A 21,798-nucleotide genomic window follows, 5' to 3' on the forward strand; every position below is an offset into this window, starting at 1 on the left:
ATTTGCTGCCCTCTTTGATTATTCATTACCATGGCTTTACATTCTTTTGACAGGTGAATGAATAAGACGCAAAAGGTCTATTATAAAAGAGCATGTAAACTTCGCTGAGCATCTTCACAATTCAATCTATCCCAGAGCTCTCATTTGTCATGCAGAGCACCTCTGTTCCCTGGTGACCAATCAGGAGTTCTTCCCTGTTGGCTAAAAGCACCCCCTTCACTGCCTCATCATCATTTGTGATTGACAGCCTCCCACAGGAAGGAGGGGGCTTATTTACCTCCTTGTGTTCTCATGGGACTAAGTTAATGATCCCAGCCAACAAAATAATACAAAGAGGGAAAAGCCTGAGAAGTCGGCGCCTGGTTGAACCATTTGGAGCAGTTTTGGCTTCTTTTATAGAGGATTAGAGAAAAAGAGGCTGTGTGAAGAGAATTTCAGAGATAGCAGTGAGACAGATGAAGCAGCAGAACCCAGACAGAAAGTGGGAGCTGAAGGGAGGCTTCTGAGGAAAGCCGGTGTTTTGAGAAAAATCCCTTCCTGGGCTTTATTTCTGTATTCATCTGTCACCCTGGCTGTGAACTGTGTGCTTGACTGAGTAACAGACAGCGAGGTAAGGCGTGATCTGTATTTCCAGTGGATGACACTTTAAAAGCTGTTTAGGTTTCTTTTAGACTTTGGAGTTTGGCTTTGAGGGAGTTTTAGTGTGCTAAATTAAATACGGTATTCTGCATATTTTTTTTGTCTGCATGTTTGAAATGTAGATATAAAAATGTAAACAAACATCAATGGTGATTTTATGGCCCAGTGAATTTTTCTGTGGTGCTCAGTTAAATATTTTTGCACTTTATTGCATGCTTCCACACTGCACATGGTGCTGACCTAACTGCAGCTGCAGTTATGATGCATTTCAACTCATTATTTGAGTTAACATATATAAGAATCTAAGTGTTTTTGTCATTCCCCTACATTTCTTTTGATCCTTTTTTATACTGAAAAATAAGATCTCACTGCTCCTCCTCCGGGGTTTTGGCTTAAAGTTAATCCAAACCAAGCCATGCCTTATATATTGTGGTTTAACCCCACAACATAAACGTCTGCTTTATATGGATGCCATTTAAAAAAAGAAGAACAAAAACCACTCTGACCTTATGTTGTTGACAAGGTTGTTGCAGGTAATGCCCTGCCTCAAAAGTAAGCTCGAATTCAGTGCTAATAAACGGATCAAACTTGATGTTATCAGTCTCACTATTTGGATGCCAATCCTGTCAGCCAGCACATGTTTGCGTTGGAAGCGTTTCTGTGAGACTGGTGAACAGATGCCAACAATCTGAGAAAACTTTCAACAATATCTAAGTCAGCTGTCGCAGCCACATTACATTCCTGTGTGTTTCCATTTCAGTGAATGTGTTCACAAGAAAAAAAAGGAAGAAAAAAAGAAGAAGGTGTTATTGCTTTAAGAAATAAGCTTTCTTCTGAGCGTTTTCCAAGCTAACATAAAGTAACCTTCCTACCTTGAGCAATGTTATTCATCAGCATTGAGATAATGAAGATAGCAATTCTTAATAGTTATATGGCATAAATGACTGACAGTCTATTAATATACCTCTGCTTAGCCATGATAGCATTTGCAAAGTGTCGCTCTTGTACTTTCTGAACAGTTGATTAATAATTGATTACTGTGTTTCATGAGGCACTATTCCATTTGGCTCCATTGAACCGTGACTTAGGCGTGAAGCTGCATTATTCTAGACTAATTTTAGCAGGGTTAACTATAAAGCATTGCAAATTTTGGTTTATATTATATGCAAATCTCATCGTACGAAACATGCAATGAATCTGAAATGAATCTGTTTATTAATGCAGTGCATGTTGTTTTTGTGGCATGCAGCTCAGCTATTTGGGGGGAAAAATCCATTGGAGGATGACAGCAAACCTCTTTCCGGAGTTATGGTAACACCCTATGCTCTAACAGTTCCGAGAGACAGACCAAACCAGTGAAAGGCCTGCCCCTTTCTTATGATTGGCTATCTCAACAATTTGCAGCCCACTACTTGTAGATGGGATAGGTGCAGTTCTCAGTGAGGGAAGAGAAAAGGGTGGTAAGTTTTGATCTTCCTGCTGTTTTTTCAGTAGGCTAGAAGGAAAGAGTTAGTGTCAGAAACTCACAGAGATTCAGGGGGCGAGTGACTTTGCTTAAAGTTCAGACCGCTGCAGTGGATCAGCTTGGTAGAGCCTAACTATCTGCTTGTTTATTGCTGTAATCATGTGGCAGGTAAGTCAGAGGGTCATTCTTAGCTCTGTTCACTGTGTTTCTGTGCCTCTGTATTTTTCTACCAAAACAATGAGTCATATGTTTCTAAGCCTGTAGGCAAGGATCTGTGCAAGAGCTGAGGTGGTTTGGCCTTGTGGTGCTCACAGATTCCTTCATGTTATGAAGTGTGGGTAGAACTTGTGGAATAAGATGACTAACTTGGAGGGCCAACAGGGATTTTGTAATTAAAAAGCGTCAAAGAGAGTGGGAGCAGACAAAGTCGATTTCCAGTGTTAAAGCAGCAATTCAGTGTAGCATTTCCTAAAACACACACTTTTACATGGCCTCTGCCTGAAAGAATATATCTTTTAGCCTTATTTTCTTTTCTCCCTCCCTCTCTCTCTCTCTCTCCTCCCACTTCCCTTTTTTTTTCCAACCCTTGCTCAGACTTAGAGATCCACTGCAGCACTGAGGAAGATAAAGCCACTCTTCCAACCACAATCTTGTGGCCTCGTGACCTACAAAATACCATTTACGGAGCTGATAAGATAAAGGATACAGACATTTTCCCTCTGCAAAATCTATCTCTATATATATTTATATAGTGTGTGTGCGTGTTTGTGCGTGCATGCGTGAGCCCATTTGCATCAGCCCTGCATACATAAAAACAGAGCAGAGCTAATGAAGAGTGAAGCTGAGTTATCGCATTTGAGTCTGTGGTTGCCCCTGTTAATAAGTAACTTATCTCATTCACTTGAGGAGGAATGTTAGACATCTTCCCACCAGAGCACTGCTTCTGATCACTAGTGTGACAAATAGATATCAAGCTGTCACCATGGTAACTCACGAGGTCTTTTTATAATGTATAATAATTAGAGTTTAGGAGAAGGAGCTGCAAGTGGTGGACGCTTTGGGAACAGAAGTATTAACTGACTATTAAATTTTTACACGTTTCTTAAGATTGCAGTTATTTTTTATTTGGGTGGGAATTTATAGGTCACCATTTAATTTCAACGTCAGACCGGACACTGTGCTTGCTGTAGTTCACAAATCAGCCACACGATGTCGCTCTTTGAATGTTTTCCACAACAGTTAGACTCATTCTTGTTGAATGACGTCTGCAAACTGGTTGTCCTTGCACAGGGGACAGACGGTAAACAAGAGCAGGTCTAAACATTATTTATGATTTCAGCAAAAACGTGCAGATTGAGATAGATCCGAAGTGAATGAGACATTTCTTCTGTGTGGACGTTTGAGTCACAAAACCACAGCTGCATACTTGGAAAGTCACATTTTCTAAAGTTCCTGTGGTGGTGGAAAGGATACAGTGTTTCCCCGCTGATGCCACCTGCCAAGCCGCCGAGAGGAAATGAGAGTTTGGTGCAACTTCTGATGTTGACCGGGATGACCTGTGTCAGTAAACATGCAGAGAAGTGACAGGCAGGAAGAATGAACATATTTCAGCTGACCTCTACACCTCCGTTTCCATTTCTTACGCTGTGAGAATGCCATTGCTAACATTAATTGGACCTGGTTTCCAGCTAAAGCTTTGTTTGCACAGCCACAACACCAAAACTTATAACGCTGTTATTCTTCTCCGTGCAGTTGTGCTTGACAGATGCGTTTTGAATTCAGTTGCCGAAATATTTAGATTTGTAATTAACTTGTCCTCCGTAATCATTTAAATAACAGCATTTGTAGCCCTTGGTCAGGGCCAGTTCCCATTAAGCTAATCTCAGTAATGTGTGCAGCTGCACATCAGGTAGATTTGTCAGTCTAATCAGCTGATTTGTGCTGCTGCAGCTGTAAATCATATTAGGCCAGAGTGGGCCGCTGCTGAGCTGGCTGCTTCAGGGAGCAGCAACAGGCCACACATTGGTCACAGCTACGCTGTGAAGACAGGATTATAGATAAATATGTTAGGTGTGTGCCCCAGGAAGGAAGACAAAGAGCAATCACACTCTTTCAGACTCCAAATACAGGGTTCAGAGCTATCATTAAGGGCGATAAAAGACCATAACCAAAGGGATTAGGCAGTACTTGAACAGGAAATTGTCTTCATATCTGAGACTTTGTAATTGTTTCATCTCTTAGTGACCCATTAGGCGACTTCCTAATCAAATAAAATTACACATGTTCAGTTAATACTTCAGTTTAAAGACAATCACACATTTAATTTCTTATTTCCCATACCTGTGATTCTTTGGATACCATACCCTAAGCATCTTCCTCAGTATAGAGTATGAAGAGAAACTGTCAGCTGAAAATGCTGCACTTATCCAAAAGCAATCAGTTTGCCAAACGTAGCTGTTAAAGTGATGTATAGAGTCAGATGTTTTTGTACAAGGTTTTATGTAGTATTCTGGTTGTATGGTCGTATTACTCTCCAAATTTAAGGTCTCATCTTATTTAACCATTATTGTTGAGAGAACTGAACTTTGGATCTCATTTGTTTTCATATTTAATGCTTTATGGTCTCAAAGTATGTAACTTCATAACACCAGAATACTCCCATAGCAATATTATATCAATACAATGTCTGTCATTATTAATGCATGTTCCAATTGGTGTGGATATGTGATATAACCTAATACAGCTTGTCCCAAAAGGTAATGAAATTTTATGTAGGCAATGTTACAATGCCCCATAGACAGACAGTAAGTACCAGAATTTGACTGTTCCCCTTTTTCTCATTAAATGGGGACAGAAGTCAGAATTTTGCCTTACACTTGTGAATACTTTGGTAAAGAGCAAAAAAAAAAGAGGTTATTTTTAAACTTAACTTTGAATCTTTTCAGTCATCAATGTGCATTTTTCTCCTGGTTTCCCTAAGCGCTGTTTATTCAAACTGATCAATTCTCTGTGCGATCTTATGATAGACACCAAATTCCCTGGCAATACCAGTGACATTCCAATATGTATCTCGCAAGCAATGTACCTTCTACCCAGTCCTTTGTACGAACTGTAGCATGCCTTTAATAGTTATAGTGTACCTGTCTCTCAGAGAGAAAAGTCACCCTGGGGACTCTTTTGATTGACAGAAGAATTCAAATGGAGCGCAGCAGGGGTGTGTCTGGAAATAGAGGCACATGGTAAGCAGATGGTACCTCAGTGATTCCCACATGAGGGCCAGCTGGTACAGACTGGAATGTAGCACATAATGTTAGAAAGTGCCAGTCTTTATTTGTAATTGTATGGCAGATTCTTCGTGCCTCAGCATTTTTTTTGCTGAGCAACTTTACAGTTATTTTGCAGCCTGTAAAAATCCATTGCATCAGATTTGTTGCATATTAAATAACAATGGCCTCAGAGAGGAGGGATAACAGACTCCGATAGATGGTGAACCAGCGATTCCACATAATTTTCTTGACTGGATGCTGCGGGAATCCCAAACCTCTGTCCCACATCACAGATGAGTCCCGCTGCCTCCCGGGCTCCTTCTCATCTGTGTTTGTGTCTTCAGCCTTTCTTTTTGAGTCTCCGGTGGAATTGCCAAGTACCTCAGCATTGTGCTGCTTGAAGCAGAGGTACAGTCACACAAGGGAACCTGAAACTGATCCGAACGCTTTGAATTTCTGAATGGGCAGGGCTGAGGGGACACTGACCTGCCTGTGAGGATGTGAACTAGGGCTCTACATGATACTGTGCCTCTGCTTATTTGCTGATTTTGACTCTCGCTCTCTTACACGCGCACTCTCTCTTTCTCCCTCTCTCTCTCTCGCTGTTGCCTGCTCTCTCTCTCTCTCTCTCTCTCTCTTCTTCCAGTACTGGCCTGAGCTCCAGCTGTAGGTGGAGCTGGCTTTCCTGGAATTGTCGGGCAACTTTTCCTGTTGTGCTTGCTACCTCTTGCTCAATCACTTGCTTAATGACAGCTCTGCTGCAGGACTTATGGGGCTCTGAAAACTTGTGCCATCTGGATGCATATCTCTACAAGCATGCTGGAGTTAATGACTGGTGCATTTTGTGGTATAAAGATATTTTCATGATTCGAGTCAGAAGTTCTCCTTCAGCAAAAATGTCTCGGCAGTACAAAGTGGGGCGAAATCCATCGGTGGGTAAAGTAAACTGTGTATGAATGGGAGCACTTTCAGGAGTGCGTAATGTACTTGGGGCTGTAACGCACTTTGCAAGGGCTCTTTGCCACAGTGTTGTTTTACAAGCTTTTTATAATGTGTGGATATTTTATACCATAAGCGATGACATCAGAGGATAAGTGTCTTTTTGCTTTGTGTTTGTCACACAAAGCCCTTTATTTAGTTTGTATTTAGGGCATCCTATTGAAAATAACAACTCGCAAAAGCATTATGTTTATCCAGTTGCTTTGCTAAAAAAAATATAATGTGTGATTTTGTCTTTTCTCTTGCTGCGGAAAATCTAACAAGTGGATGAAATTTTGAACAAGAAGTTGTTGTTTTTTTACCATGTTTTACTATCATGTTGTTACCCTGTAGAGGTTTATTTGCTTTAGTACAATGCAACAATGACTTCATATCATCTGTAAAGTTAACATAATATAGTATTGTTATTAAATAACATTTGTTCCTGAAAGCATATTTTGTTCACACCAGAGGGGTTTGGACAATGGAGCGGTATCCCTTGATTCTCAATTTCTAGGCACCTACATTTGCTGCTTTGCCTTTAAAGAACAAAATAGCACTGAAACAAAGGCCCGCAGATGCATCAGAGTCACAAGAGACACGTGCAACAATTGCTTCTTTTCTTGTGCAGTACAGTGGGATCGCTGAATGTCTGCGAGGATTTGAATAGAATAGAAAGAACAAACCCAGGTTTGTAGCTCATAGGTAATTGCTGTATCCTCATAACTTCAAAAGGCTACTTGTGCCCGACTGTCCTGATAATGAGCTTTTGCCTTCTTCACACATAATGAGTGGAGGTAGAGAGTTCACATAGAAAGACGCTGTGAGCACAGTGTGTCCACTCGCAGCTGGGGTGTCTGACTGGCCGGGAACAAAGGCTTAGTGTCTGTGATGGTGTGTAGCCCCAGCCATCAGCAAGCAGGCCAATACACTTCTGCTTGGCTGAGTTGTCAGTCCTCACTGGCCTGCTGGCCTACGGGCTACAGTATAGACAGGCTAGACTATTCCTGTGCCAAATTAAAAGGAGCTGCTGCTGCATTCTTTAAGTTCTCAGTTGAGCCACACAGACCAAACTGAAAGCTGATACATGTTTATGTATTATGTGCAAACACGTGTTTTTGCCCGAGAATTCTCCTGCTTGCTTGTTTTATTTTTCCAGTATTCTTCATTTCCATAATCAGATATCTCTTACAAATATTTATGTAATAAAATATTAATGTTTTTTACGTTCAGTCGATTTCTGGTGCATGCTGAAACTCAAGTAGAGATGAATAACTTTGTTTTTATTATCATAAATACTGGTAATTAGATCGGGTATGCGTAATGTGTTTTTTATTGTTCCTTCCAAAGAATATGTTGGATTTGATTGTGGACATTAGGACTCCAGCTAACTATTGTTTCTCCATCAGTTAATCTCAGAAAAATAACTTGATAGAAACTAATAAGCAACAGTCTATCATTTTTTTAACCTTTGTCGCTGCTGCTAGCATTTCCTGATTTATTTTTGTGTCATCTTTACAGATAGCTGATCAGCTTCCCTGGATTTCGCTGAACATCCCGCTTTGTTTTGCTTGAAAATGGAAACGCTGGAGTCTGAGTTGACCTGCCCAATCTGTCTGGAGCTTTTCGAGGACCCACTGCTGTTACCCTGCGCTCACAGTCTTTGTTTCAATTGCGCCCACCGAATCCTGGTCTCCCACTGCACCCCCAGCGAGCCAATTCAGTCCATCAGCGCCTTTCAGTGCCCCACCTGTCGCTATGTCATCACCCTCAATCAGAGGGGCTTAGAGGGACTCAAACGCAACGTCACTCTGCAGAATATCATCGACCGCTACCAGAAAGCTTCTTTAAGTGGACCCAACTCTCCTAACGAGACTCGGCGTGAGCGAGCCGTCCCTGACAGCACAGCCATGACGTCCCCCTGCAACCGGGTCCAGTGTCAGTTCTGCGAACAGGACCCTCCACAGGATGCCGTGAAGACTTGCGTCACCTGCGAGGTGTCATACTGCGAGGAGTGTCTCAAGGCCACCCATCCAAATAAAAAGCCTTTCACGGGACACCGTCTAATCGAGCCCTTGCTTGACTCACATCTACGAGGGCTTATGTGTCTGGAGCACGAGGACGAGAAGGTCAACATGTACTGTGTGACGGACGAGCAGCTGATCTGCGCATTGTGTAAGCTAGTTGGCCGACACCGAGACCACCAAGTCGCAGCCCTCAGTGACCGATATGACAAACTCAAGGTAAGAAATAATTTTAGAGAAGCTCAGGGATTTAGGACACAGTGAGAACAGATTTTTCACTAATGTTACCAGCACATAATTGAGAGACGGTTTCTGAATTTTTCAAAAACCTCTTTCAGCTTCTCAGCATGACAGGTTGGCAAGCTGATAATGAAAATATTGAATTTCCACATTATGATAAACTTAAGTGGGCTTTTTGCACAGCTCGATTTTGGCAACGCACAAACACACAGAGATAAATTAAGAGTATTGATTACAGGAATGTGAAACTAAATCTCATCGATTTATTTTTTAAGTCGTTTATCTGAAACAGACAGTCAACAAGAAAGTACTCCATGACGGATTTGCTACTCGAAAAATACAGATGATTTACAAGAATAAGTGCAATAATACTTCGCAGTTCTAGTAAGAGAGATAGAAGGGTGTTTTTGTGAAGCAAGTTTAGAGTTGAGTTTTTCTGTAGCGAATTAGCAAACACTACAAAAGTTCCTTTATTCGGCATTGTGAAATAAATAATTGTACGAAATGACTTCCTCTCTAAATTACGCTTAGCGATAATGTGTTTACTTTGAAGCTGTTTCCCACTTGGCCAGTCAGAGACTGCTTTCACACTTTTAGGTAGTACTGCTCATTGTCAGTAGATGGGCCGACATGAATAAGACATAAGAAGATGCTGTTTGCTGGAGTATAAAAGGGCGGTTTGGCTTTTCTTCACAAATAAGCTTCTATCATAAAAAAACTAGCTTAGGTAGGTGTATAAAGTAACTCGCAAACTCAACAGGATTATTTTATCGTCCACTATAAGCCAGTTGTTCCATGGAACTTTAACACAAAAAAGAAAGTTACCATACACAAGGGAACATCAAACATTTACTGTTTTAATTTGGGAAAGTCTTAAACTCGGCTGCAAAAAGCTTTTCAGTTCAGTTAAAGTTCACCTTAAAGTTTGTCTGCATGGCATAGGCTGCATAACAAAAAAAGAGCACCCTTATTCTTTTCACAAAACACTCCCTTAATGCATGACTCACAAAAGGATAGTTTTATGTATCACACGCAGCACTGAAAGCCTTTTTTGTCCCCATTCCTTTCTTTCACAATGCTTGGTCACAGTGGAAGTGGGATATAAACAATCTTTTTGCAACATATTGGGAAGATAGGACCAGCCTTAACCTCTCTCCTTTGTTTGATCGTGCTGTCATTGTGCAGAAATCTCCCGGCCGCTTTCTCTGTGTGGGGCGTGATCATTCGTTCCAGGAGGCAGAGCAGGTGATCAGCATCATTTCTTTAATTACACATTCGGGGCAGATTTACTGCGTAGATCTGCCTGGACCTGAATGTAACTTTTGAAGGGATCGATTACCAAATCAAGACCAGTGAAATGAAAGTGAAACGCTAGTTGCAGCTGGTCTGCATAACATGAAGTAATGAGGCATGGCAATATGGCCTGGATGGTTATTAATGCTAGAGTTAAAGCACTCAGCATTGTGAGCCTGGTGTGTTTTAATTATTTCACGAAGTAGTTAATGTGTGCTGTGACATTGTTACTTCCCTTTTAATGAGAATAAAATCCTGCAGATGTTTGCAGACATTAGGATTGTGGGTGAATTAAGGCGAACCGAATCATTTTCATCCTCTTGCAGACTGTTATAAGCAAAGGTCTATTTTCTCTCTTGAAAAACATTAACCAATTACCTTTTTCGGTATCCTATCGCCGTATCTCATATTTTACTATTTCATGTGTTTACTCTTTTTTTCCCCCCTTGATGCACATGCACTGTTAGTTGCATTGTTAGCCCAAGTGAAAGAGGAAATGACAATTTTCAACAAAGAGAGAAATAGTTTTTTTCTCATGGCATAGGACAGGACCCAGGTGGCATGCAGCTGAGCTTGTTGATAGTTGTTGGCTTTTTTCAAGCACATGTTTATAGCCACAGTGCCTCACATTTCTCGCAAATTCCCAGACAAAGGGATACTGGTGACTTGTAAAGGCACACATGTGCGTCTTTGTGTGCGTGTCTGTGTTTCAGCCTTAATTATGTGACATGATCCCAGTTAAATAATTATAAATCTTATATATCCATGTTATATTTTCTTATATCGCTGCATTCCTATTAAAGTCATAGGAAAGGCAGAAGCATTAAGGAAAACCCCCTTTTTTGCCAGATAATCACAGAGCTTATATGTAAACATACGAAACAGTCATGCAGACGTTGTAAAGCTTGAGCTGATCAAACCAGCTAGATTAAAACCGTGGGAAGAAACCCATGTAAACACGTGGAAAACAAGAGGAGGAAATGAAATTAAGACCCAGGACTACTCTATAACGAGGTGACGGTGGGATACTCAACCACAGCGCTGAAATATTTATTTTCAGTGATAGTAGGAAATGGATAAGTTACATTTTCTTCATTTCACTGTTATGACCTTGTGCGCGCCTAATTAAAAAGAGATTGCACTCATGTATTCCGCAGGTATTAGTTTCACCTCTTGACTTTGACGTACGCCTCGCATGTTCTCGTGATATAAATTTCCAAACATTGTCATCAGAGAACTTATACTAGAACAGCTCGGTCGCACACAGTATGTGGGTACTTTTAAAGTTCTATAAAAATCAAACCAACTGATATTTAATGTGGTATTTTTTGTGAGGAAAAAAAATCTGCATCATTACAATCAGTGTTGGAAAAGTTCTTTTTGAAAGGTTATAGAATAAAGACTACTAGTTAACCTGTTCAAACATAAATATGATTGTATTAATTACTAACTTACTACATTTGATGTCTTCAGTAAAACTAGTTCAAGTCCATTGCATTTTGATTTAGAAAGCACTTTCACAACTGGTGAAGAAGCTTTATTCTGTTTAGTGTAAAAGCCTGTTTCTCATTTTAGAAGGAAACCATTGTTGAATTTTTAGCAATATCCAGCCCTGAGAGGCATTCTTGTTCGCCAGCGTGGTCACTCACTTTGGTGTGGTTGGCTGGTCGCAGGCATAGCAGGCTCGGTTGCTTGGAGCAGTACGCATTGATTTGACATTTGGCAGAGAAGAGGTGGTTTAAAACTAAAACAAGAACAATCAAAAACAGCATTCAAGATTTCATATTGCCACATGAATGGAGCCTGTTAAGATGTAGAGGCAGCTGACCTGCTTTTTCTGGAAATCTTCCAAGGCAGGACTAAAGTGAACAATGAAAAGCAAAAAATGGATTCTACTTACAAGCTCATCAAAAAGTAATTAATAAATGTATAAGTTGATAACTTATTACAATTGCATCTATTTTTGATTCATTTACTTAAATACAGCACAGATTATACACATGTATGTATACACCAGAGTTACCACACACACTATGGTACAAATACAGTTACGGTGTTCTCCAGCAAAGTAATGCAAAACACGGCCTGTGTTGCTCACAGGATGAGGAGTCGCACAGTGAATAAAATTTCTAATGTTGACACAGGATAAAAGTCTGAGTCCTGACGTTGACCTTTCAGGACTCTAAGAGGAAGGAAGAGAGGCCAGCCAATGAAAAGGTGTGGAACCAGAAGCTTTCCCATACAAAAGGAAGCCACTATTCTTTCCTCTCATCAGATTTAAATGATTTTAGGAAAGAGACCTCCATTAGACAGAGCTGTCTAAACATGTGAAGAATATTCACGCTGCAAGAGAAGTTATTTTAGCTTAATTGAAAATGCCTGTACAGCAAAAATTTTCGCTGAGGTGATTTTACTTTGTTGTTTTTAACGGTCATACTGTATTTTGCTGTATTCACCATCAGCTGAATATCTTATGTTTCGTACACCACTTAGGAGGTTTCAAAGCCGCCATAACCTGGACCTGCAACGGATCATCTGAAATGGCTTTCATCACATTTTCTTTTCCATATAAATAAATTATCTTTGTAAGAGCAGTAAAACAGAGGCTCTGCTATTTTAGTACAGTGACTCACACACCTTATGAAATCACAATGTGAGACTGAACTAACATGACAGAGCCTCTCCCACCATCTATTTGCTTTAAATCTTTGCAGGCTTCTTGTGCTTGTTTGGTCTCATCTCAAAGTATTTGTGGGTTCTTTTTTTTCCTTTTGAATAAAGGGATGTTAGTCAGAGTTATATTTTTGTGATTAGTGTTTATGGTTCTCTACAATAATTTCTTTTAAATCAATGTTTTAGGAACCAGGTGCTATAGTTACAAACAGTGAAATTCAAAGGCAGTTTGTAACTGTTTGACTGTAAAATTTCAGATCCATTCACATGTATTGCTGAAGACTTAATAATAGATTGAAATACGTTGTTCTGCTTGTATTTGATTTAGCTGGAAATGCAGGTTTATTTTATTTTAATGTCTGGTGTCAGTTTTTTAAATGATGCTAGTATAGAAGTACTTTTAACTGCTTTTTTTCCCTAATGGGAAATTTGTAAATCATGGTCCAATTTGGAATAAAATAGAGATCATGAACACACTATAATTGACAAGTGGCTACAGCATGGGTGTGCAGTATCCTTAGTTTGCAGTCTAAATCTGTCATCCATATTTGAAGTTACAACCTTCTCCACCCATCTGCTTTTGGTTTTGCAAGACCACAGTTTTGTTTGAATTGAAATCATTTTAATATAATCATGCATTAATCTTTTACTTCCTCTGAATAATGCTTATAATATTAGACATTCTGTAATGTCACAGGACACCATCATCATGCTGCCCGATTATAGTAAGAGCTTAAGTTCGAAACATCACCCTTTGATCTGACTCGGTGATTAGCACACCCTGGGTTCAGTTGTCCAAATTACTGGCAGATGCTCTGCTTAGCTTCATGGCCTCAGTGGGCAGTATGATGGGATCTTTGGCACAAAGCTAGGACTTGGGGGGGGGGGGCTCACACTGATCAGAGCCCAAATCTGGCCACTCATATCCAGGGGCAACCTTGTGTGTCCTCTCATGTGCTCATTACACTTGATAAGGTCCTTATGTTCCTATTCACCTAACTCTCTTCCAGGATTTATTCAGCTGTTTACAGTTTGATTGGGGAGGCAGTGTATAATGAAATGTTCCCTTTCAATTTTGTTTTGCAGCAAGCCTTGGATTCCAACCTCAGCAATCTAATAAAGAGGACCAGTGAGTTGGAAAGTCTGATGGGCAAACTTATCCAAACCTGCCAACATGTGGAGGTGAGGTTATTTGTCTGTTCCTTTCAGGTTGGGGGTTTTAGCTTTCCCGGCAATCCGTGGGCAACAACTCATTAAATTATTAACACCGTGATGAATTACTGTATCCGAATGTGGAATTGTATCATGTCAACAAGACTGAGTGCTCATTACTCACAAGCTCAACAATTATTGTTAAATGACTGCAAATTTGGTATTTTAACAGCATGTGTAAGCTAAATATGAATTTATTTATGTCTAGATATAAATAAATAAATATGTATAAAGTAAATAGCATGTGATTCATTGAAAAGCCTTTCAAATAAAAGATTAAGATACTGCATTATGTCAGTTATCTCAAAATGACTGTGCTTTAAATGAATATATGTGTATGTGTGTGTGTGTAAACAAGGACAGCTGATTGCAACTCTGCTCTAATGTATGTTACCTGTACCCCTGTTTTGTCTAGGTAAATGCATCGCGACAAGAAAACAAGCTGCAGGAAGAGTGTGACCTGCTGATTAATATCATACAGCAGCGAAGACAAATCATAGCTACCAAGATAAAGGAGGGCAAGGTACCGTTTATCACACTTTGTATCTCGATAGCTTTTGTTTGTTTGTTTATCACCTCGTCCATGTTGATAACCTTGCTTCTTCACCCTAGGCTGCTGTTCTTATTAGAATACAGCAATAACAAATCACAGATGATGGGTAAAAAAAAGACTCTTCACACGTCTACTGCTCAAAGGGAGAGTATGTAACGCACGAAGGACGCATAAGTGATGTAATGCAACGTCTACAAAGGAAGATAAAAAAAATATGAAGAGTTAAACATATATGTATTGTCTAATACAAATCAGCAGTAGGAAAAGCATTGTAATTGAAAAAGCACTGTACAGTAGTTTAGTATTAAAAACACTATGATTTACTGATTTAATGATGTCCCAGGGATCTTCCAGGAATGGTGATACTATCTTCCAGAGAACTGATTGGTCAGTGGAACTGATTGGTCAGTAGGCAATGATTTCATGCCTGCTGATCTCTAATCTTTAATATAACCTGCTCTAGAGGCAAAAAGTGAACTGCCTTTATCATAAAGCAAACCCATGGTAACCCTGAAGTTACCTGGATAAGCCAAAATCAGGCTTTCACAGTGTAGGCCTCTGATTTGACTGGTGGCCAGTGTTAGCTAATGTGGGCAGACACATACTGCTTTGTAATCTGTACTGATGTTAGTTCTCAAAATGTGACATTTGGCTCCATCTGGACACATGTTACACTACATAAAAGCAGGTCTTGATACATAGTTTGATTTCCAGGCAGCATAAACTTTTGTATAGTTCTAATAATTCATGGAGGAAGGATGACATTTTTTCCGGTTTCTGGTGACCATAATGGTTCTCAGAAGTGTTTTCTTTGTTAGTAGCAGGGACTTTTCCTGCCAAGAGGAACCGTGGACATCAATAAAACAAAACAAACAAAAAAAAGTGAACATTAGCTAAACATCAGCTATGCAAGCAACAATTTTTTACAGTCTAACAAATTTGCAATGCATGGAGAAATGAGCAGTCTGTGAAGTGTTTGGCTTATTGAAACTCACACTGTGTTGCAAAGTAGAGAAAAAATAAAGAAAACTGAAACAGGATTATGGGAAAGTGAAAGTAAAGGAACACAGAAAGCGTGGATGGTGCTGTAGCCACCACTGGTCAGCTATTAAGTCCCTTCAGAGTTCCTATTAGCCATGTAAATGCAAACAGAAGGCAGGCCCTGAAAATGTGTTGTTCTCAGCGGGTAGCTTCTCTCCCCTGCCCCCCAGCAATCACCACTGGCTTTTCAAAAGCAGCTTTTATCAAAAATATACAAATAGTAAAACGTAGCACACATTACCGTGATGTTTACTGTTTCCTGCTTCACATCTTATTGAGTATTCAGTCAAGCTGCCTAACAGTGGGGCTGTTTTAGCAACTGACTGAGAAGAATCTTCAGGGAAAGAACAAAAAACATATGTGGCAAAGAGACATGCTTCAAGAACTAAAATGTAATTGCTTGCTATCCTGTTAATGTGAACAATTATAGGGCAACAAGCAAATATATTTTTGCCACTGTTTAGGAAGATTTAGGCACAAAAACAATTTACTTGGCTATGTTAAGGTTAAAGAATACAATATAGAATAGTTAAAAGAAAAGCTGACTTTGGATTCTAAAGAGAAAACAAATTGCAGTTCTCTTCTGCAGTGTGGACCTGTGTTTCAACATATTGATGGCCACTTATACTGACGAGAGTTTATTGCTTTGTTTTGTCCTCAGTATCAGGAGCGGGTGTCCATAATTTTAATATGGAGGTGTTATGCCTCTTGAATGGTTTCCCTTCCTTTTCCCCTGTCCGCCTTAGAGAAGCGGGAGCATGCTGTGCCATGTTCAGTGTCAGACTAAGATGAGTCTTGCTTCCTGTGATGGTCCACTCTGGAGGGGGCCTCTTTCCTTCCACACCTCATGGCTCATGACACAGGTTGTGAGGTTGCTTTCAGCCACTAAGCCATTGAGCCACAGAGGGGGGTTAGAAGGGTCTGGTTTCTATGACAATACTGTGTAGGATGTCTCATGAATACCCCTCTTATGCAAGTATTGCTTATAAAACAGGTTGTAGGACAGACTCTTGTGACTATGACACTACTGAAAAATCAGAGTTTTTTTCTCCCCAGCAGGATTTCCTTATTGGCAAAGTGAAACCCAATTTTACATTGGATAAGTTGCCGTCTCATAGGTCATGCATCGGTTGGTAGTTTACTAAGCTATTCATCTGTCTGCATATCCTATTTTCTGCCCAGTCTGTGAGGCTGAGGAAGCTAGCCCAGCAGATAGCCGGCTGCAAGCAGTGCATTGAGAGGTCCTCCTCGCTCATCACCCAGGCTGACCAAACCCTCAAGGAGACAGACCACGCTCGCTTTCTTCAGACAGCTAAAAGTATCTGCGAGAGGTGAGACACCAGCGAAAGGCAGACACGGGAACAAACAATAGAAACTGTGTGTAAAACTGTCGCCACATATTAATGTTAATATTTTCTTTGTACCAGAGTGTCTATGGCAACAGCATCCTCCCAAATCCTGTTACCAGAAATTAACCTGAATGACACATTTGATACTTTTGCTTTGGACTTCACAAGGGAGAAGAAAATGCTAGAAAGCTTAGATTACCTCACAGGTGAGTCGGGCCACGCATGTTAAGCACAGAGCATTTAATTGTTTGAAATGAATCCTCCATGTAAATTACTATAATCTGTTTGCTTGTTTAGTACCGCCTGATCAGTTTCCCCAAAACTTTCTTTTTCATACGATTTGCCGGCTTCCTTTATTGAAAGATGCACTTAAAATGAACCACAGCTTATCCGTGAATTATGGATTTATAAAATTACAGGCTTCGGCAAGCATAACAGCGGTGAGTTCATATTTAAACTATGTGATTGTGAAGGAGTGGCAGAAAACTAAAAAGCTCATATAATTTACAGCAATAGTTTTTTTGCTGCTGAATGAAACAGGTTTGATTGTTTATGCACGGCTCCTGTTGTGCACTGTGAATTTAACTCAGCGTGGGGGATGTAGCTGTAATAGCTGGAGGAACTCCAATATAGATTAATTACACTTGTCAGAATAAAGGACACATGCAGACACTCACACAAACACACACGTGCATACACACAAAGGGCTGGTGCTGTTTATCCATCACTGGTCTCTGTTTGTTATTTTGATGTTGTGTGCAGAATGAAATCAACACTGCTTTCATTATTTTCTCTGGGCAACATTTACCTTTTGTTTTGTGTTTGAAGCACCAAATCCACCAGTAATCCGCGAGGAACTCTGTACAGCTTCATATGACACGATCACGGTTCACTGGACATCAGATGATGAATTCTCTGTTGTATCATACGAGCTACAGTATGCCATCTTCACCAGCCAATCTAATGTTGTCAGTAAGTCCATATGTTGTTTTCTAAAGGAACCACAGTCAAATGTTTGGGGTGGAAAACACGATAGTGGTGGGATTTGAAAAGGATTTCTGAGAAAGATTTTCAAATAGTTCGAGGGGGTATGCTACAATATCCAAACATAATATTGTGTTTTAGCTGCTGGAGTGGAGAGCATTGTCCTGGCTCTCGTGGGTAATGAGATGTTTCCAAAATGCACTGTAATTTTTGCTGCATCTCAGAAGGGAAAGGAAAATAACAGTCAGACTGGATTTACATCCAGATGCACATCGTAAGCTGGATATTATCTCGAGGTTGAAATAAAGAGCAGACTGCTCGAATTGATCGCCCTAATTAGCCACAACATGCTCGATCAAGCATTTATTCTTATCTGCCTCAGCGCTCGAGCACACTTGAGTAGCAGTGCAACTATACTTGATGAATTAAAAATAGCAGCCTTAGATTGAAAGAGTTCATGTTGTTATACTGTGTTGTCTCACTCCTTAGTTTAAACTTAGTAATAATTCTCATGGTGAATTTGTGCTTTGTCTATAGGTTTGTGTAAATCTGCTGATAGCTGGATGATAGTACCAAACATCAAGCAAAATCACTACACGGTGCACGGACTCCAGTGTGGCACCAAGTACATTTTCATAGTGAAAGCAATAAACCAGGCTGGAACCCGCAGCAGTGAACCAGGGAAACTCAAGACAAACAGTACTTCAGCAGCTGTTCAGAAATGCTTGTGTTACTAAATAATTATTAATACTTGACAATTGTAATTAATACTTTTTTTAAAATTGTAAGGTCAGCCATTCAAACTGGAACCAAAGTCTGCTCACCGGAAGCTGAGGGTGTCCCATGACAACCTGACAGTAGAGAGGGATGAGACATCGTCCAAGAAGAGCCATAGTCAGGACCGCTTCTCCAGCCACAGTAGCTACGGTGTCACGGGAAATGTCTACATCGACAGTGGGCGCCATTACTGGGAGGCTCTGATTGGGGGAAGCACATGGTAAAACATTTAAGTTCGTAGCATGGCTCACAGGTAGTTCAGTGTCAGACTCCTGGTTGGCTGGACTCAAGACTAAACAAAGATAGGCTCGCTAGTCATTGGATAGATTTCCATGAAATTTGCTACATTGCTACAGTTAGAATGTCTGCTCTTATTTCTGCTTAAGTCTGTAGATGTATTGTTTTTATGTAAGCGTGAATGATGTTTCAGATTTAGAATGTTACTACTAAACCTGTATTTATGAAATGTAATTATTTCCTCTCATTGGTTACGCAGGTTTGCAGTAGGAATTGCGTACAAGTCAGCGCCGAAACACGAGTGGGTCGGCAAAAACTCAGGCTCCTGGGTAATGTCTCGCTGCAACAACTCATGGGTGGTGCGTCACAACAGTAAAGAGATTCCCATCGAGCCCTCGCCCCACTTGCGGCGTCTCGGGGTGTTGTTGGACTATGATTCTGGATCTCTGTCTTTTTATGACGCTGTTGGTTCTCAGCACTTGTATACGTTTGACATTGACTTTGCTCAGCCAGTCTGCCCTGTGTTCAATGTTTGGAACAGATGCCTAACAATCCTGAGTGGACTGCCTATCCCCGATCACTTAGAGGGAACAGACTACAATAACTGATAAACCTGCCCCGTCTTTCCTGGATTTTCTTTTTTGTATCCAGAAAGGGACTTGATAGTGTGCACCTTTGAAAAAAAGAAAAAAGGATACAGTGACATTGGTGTAGATTTCCAAAACTAATCTGAGCTATTTAATAAATGTTTTCTTTGCTTTGCACATTTATGTACATTACTCTTTTGGTTGGTGACAATTCCAAATTCACTAGCTGGCTCCACATTTTTTTACATTCATATTGCACACTTTTTTATTAATATACTTTTAAGCAAAATGGCGAATTTTTAATGACATCTATTAAGGGGGCTCATATGTTTGTGGAAGGTTGATTTAGAGGCCATTGGAAATTTTGTGTTTTTGAACTTTTTTAAGTCGTAGCACTTTGATAAAGTTGTCATTATAATATAAATGATTACTTGTCAATGTTTCTAAGAAAAAAAAACATGTAAATGCAGGATCTAAGAATAATAGTTAAGAACGGTTTCACTTTTTTTTAATTCTAATAAGAAATCAGTCAATTCAGGGGTTTTTATGTATTTATTTCTGAAAATGTTCTAGTAAAGTTTAGCATCTCGGGAATATTCATCTCCTCATTATAGCCGTTTTAAAATGGATCTTCATCATAATTATGCCATTTTAAGTTTCTCTGACAAGATCTAATAAAAGTGACTTCGCATGATTATTTGCGTGACTATCCTCCTTGTGTCATGAATAATGCAATCCACAAATGTGTTTCAGTAGGGCTGTCACCAAAGCAGATTTGGACAGGATAATAGCATACTGAAAAACAACTGACAACAAAGGATTCACTGCAAGTTCTATAGAAATTTTGAAGAAAAGAACAATTAATTTTTTAAAAATCTGTGCATTGACTTTTCTCTCTCTTTCTGACTGACTGATAACCCCCCCCCCACACACACACACACACATATATGTATATATGTATATAAACGCACCATTCTTTACAATTTTGTAAAATGTGTGCCTCCTATAATATATCTGCTTTTCTACCTCATTTAATCATCAGTAACAGTACATTGTAACTTAACACAATGCACCATCATTTATTTTTGAGTTTTATTTTAACATTGGAATGCTTTTTTTTATGAAAAGATAACACAGCCATCATAAAGAAAAGTGTCAACGTTGCTTTGCAGGACTGACTTTAACCTGCATTGAGCCACAACACAATTTTTGACAAGATTTGCTCTGACATTTCGTTTTGTATTGGAGTAGCGTGGCTTGAATTCTGCAGCGTTTCCTTTCAACAAAGTACAAGAGCAAAAAAAGAAAAAGAAAAAAAAAGAAGATCTGAACTCTGTGACCTCCCCATGAGACACCCTGCAGACAAAGCCATAATAAGTGAGCACTACCTCCTCCATGTAATGTCACCAGAGCTTGATTTTGTGATGTGTTCATTTTTTGCGTGGGAAGAAATACTTGAAGCTATTTGTGAAGAGGATCTAGTCAACCAGAAGTATACTAAATGCTACACATTGCCAGTTGTCACTTCACCTCCTCAATTAAAAAATAAATCGTTAAATTAAAATTAATTATTGAAATTTGTCAGTAGATTTGTTAGCTGTAAAATAAACAGTGGTATTAAAGTTCCTTCCTGTTAAATAGTAACATTTAACTTAAGGACAGTTTTTTTCTACTGATTAAAAAAAAATAGTAAAACCTGCTAAGCTTATATACATCAACTTTAGTAAAGAAACGCTGTAGCATGAAAAACACAAGTAGACACATTATTGTTTTTACTTTTACTTCTGCATGAATAAATGGACGCAGACATAGAAGAGTTAACGGAGTGAAAATATCCCGGAGCCTGAATTTTTGTCTATTAAAAATGTTTCCCAGGGCTCCACCTGCTGGATTTTTTTTTTTTTTCTGTGATAGATTAACGTGTTGCTGGGTGCCATTTTTTGTCCCGCCCACAAATTCCATCTGCCACGTTGATCTGTTTGTTTTGTGGTGTTTGTTTAGTAAAACCTACAATGGGCCTTCACCATAACCTGGATGATAGCTGAAATTTCTGGTTAGGCATCTAACATTTATTTATTTATTTATTTAACGATCAAAACCAGCTATGCACGAACAGTTACTTTCAAGTGGTTCTGTTATGACCAGTACATGCATACACACACTTTTCCCAGAGAAACAAAATGCAATAAAACACACAAACAGGAGTGTTCCCAAGATTTTTTGAAATGAGGTGGCACTGGGGGACCAACAATCAGCTGGCAGGGGGCATGAGAAAACAGAAAATTCTATGAGAAATAAATATCAAACCACGTCACTAAAAGACAAACTGAAAATTCAGCACATTAGAAAAACTTTAGTTGTTGCCTTAATAAATGTGCATTGGATGTGGGTGACCCTTGACCATGGAACTGAAACAAAACATTAAACACTGAGTCCCAAGGTAATGGAGCTCACAAATTGCAGTCTGGTTGCAACCATTA

General features: G+C 39.7%; 1 protein-coding gene across 2 annotated transcripts; it reads left to right on the forward strand.

Moving 5' to 3' along the window:
• The first annotated feature begins 579 nt into the window (after positions 1–579).
• Positions 580–19,458, forward strand: mid1 (midline 1). 2 transcript variants are annotated; one of them, XM_085373861.1, is made up of 10 exons: positions 580–610; positions 7,870–8,591; positions 13,665–13,760; positions 14,206–14,313; positions 16,567–16,715; positions 16,812–16,939; positions 17,562–17,705; positions 18,255–18,416; positions 18,507–18,714; positions 18,991–19,458. In XM_085373861.1, the coding sequence occupies exons 2-10, from the start codon at positions 7,926–7,928 to the stop codon at positions 19,337–19,339; spliced, it is 2,010 nt and encodes a 669-aa protein (XP_085229987.1). In that variant the 5' UTR covers positions 580–610; positions 7,870–7,925; the 3' UTR covers positions 19,340–19,458. The 2 variants fall into 2 exon arrangements, with proteins under 2 accessions (XP_085229987.1, XP_085229986.1); XM_085373860.1 differs by lacking the exon at positions 580–610 and adding an exon at positions 2,091–2,272.
• The last annotated feature ends 2,340 nt before the right edge of the window (positions 19,459–21,798 follow it).

The sequence above is a fragment of the Diplotaxodon limnothrissa genome, linkage group LG16 (genome assembly GCF_057381915.1).
Source record: "Diplotaxodon limnothrissa isolate DT_005_m linkage group LG16, D_limnothrissa_male_GT1.1, whole genome shotgun sequence".
Classification (NCBI taxonomy): domain Eukaryota; kingdom Metazoa; phylum Chordata; class Actinopteri; order Cichliformes; family Cichlidae; genus Diplotaxodon; species Diplotaxodon limnothrissa.

Excerpts from the sequence above, each read along its gene's own strand:
- mid1 (XM_085373861.1), top strand. The coding sequence starts at position 7,926 with ATGGAAACGCTGGAGTCTGAGTTGACCTGCCCAATCTGTCTGGAGCTT. Across the intron at positions 16,716-16,811 it reads GCTAAAAGTATCTGCGAGAG|AGTGTCTATGGCAACAGCAT; the intron begins GTGAGACACCAG and ends TCTTTGTACCAG. Across the intron at positions 16,940-17,561 it reads AAGCTTAGATTACCTCACAG|CACCAAATCCACCAGTAATC; the intron begins GTGAGTCGGGCC and ends TTGTGTTTGAAG.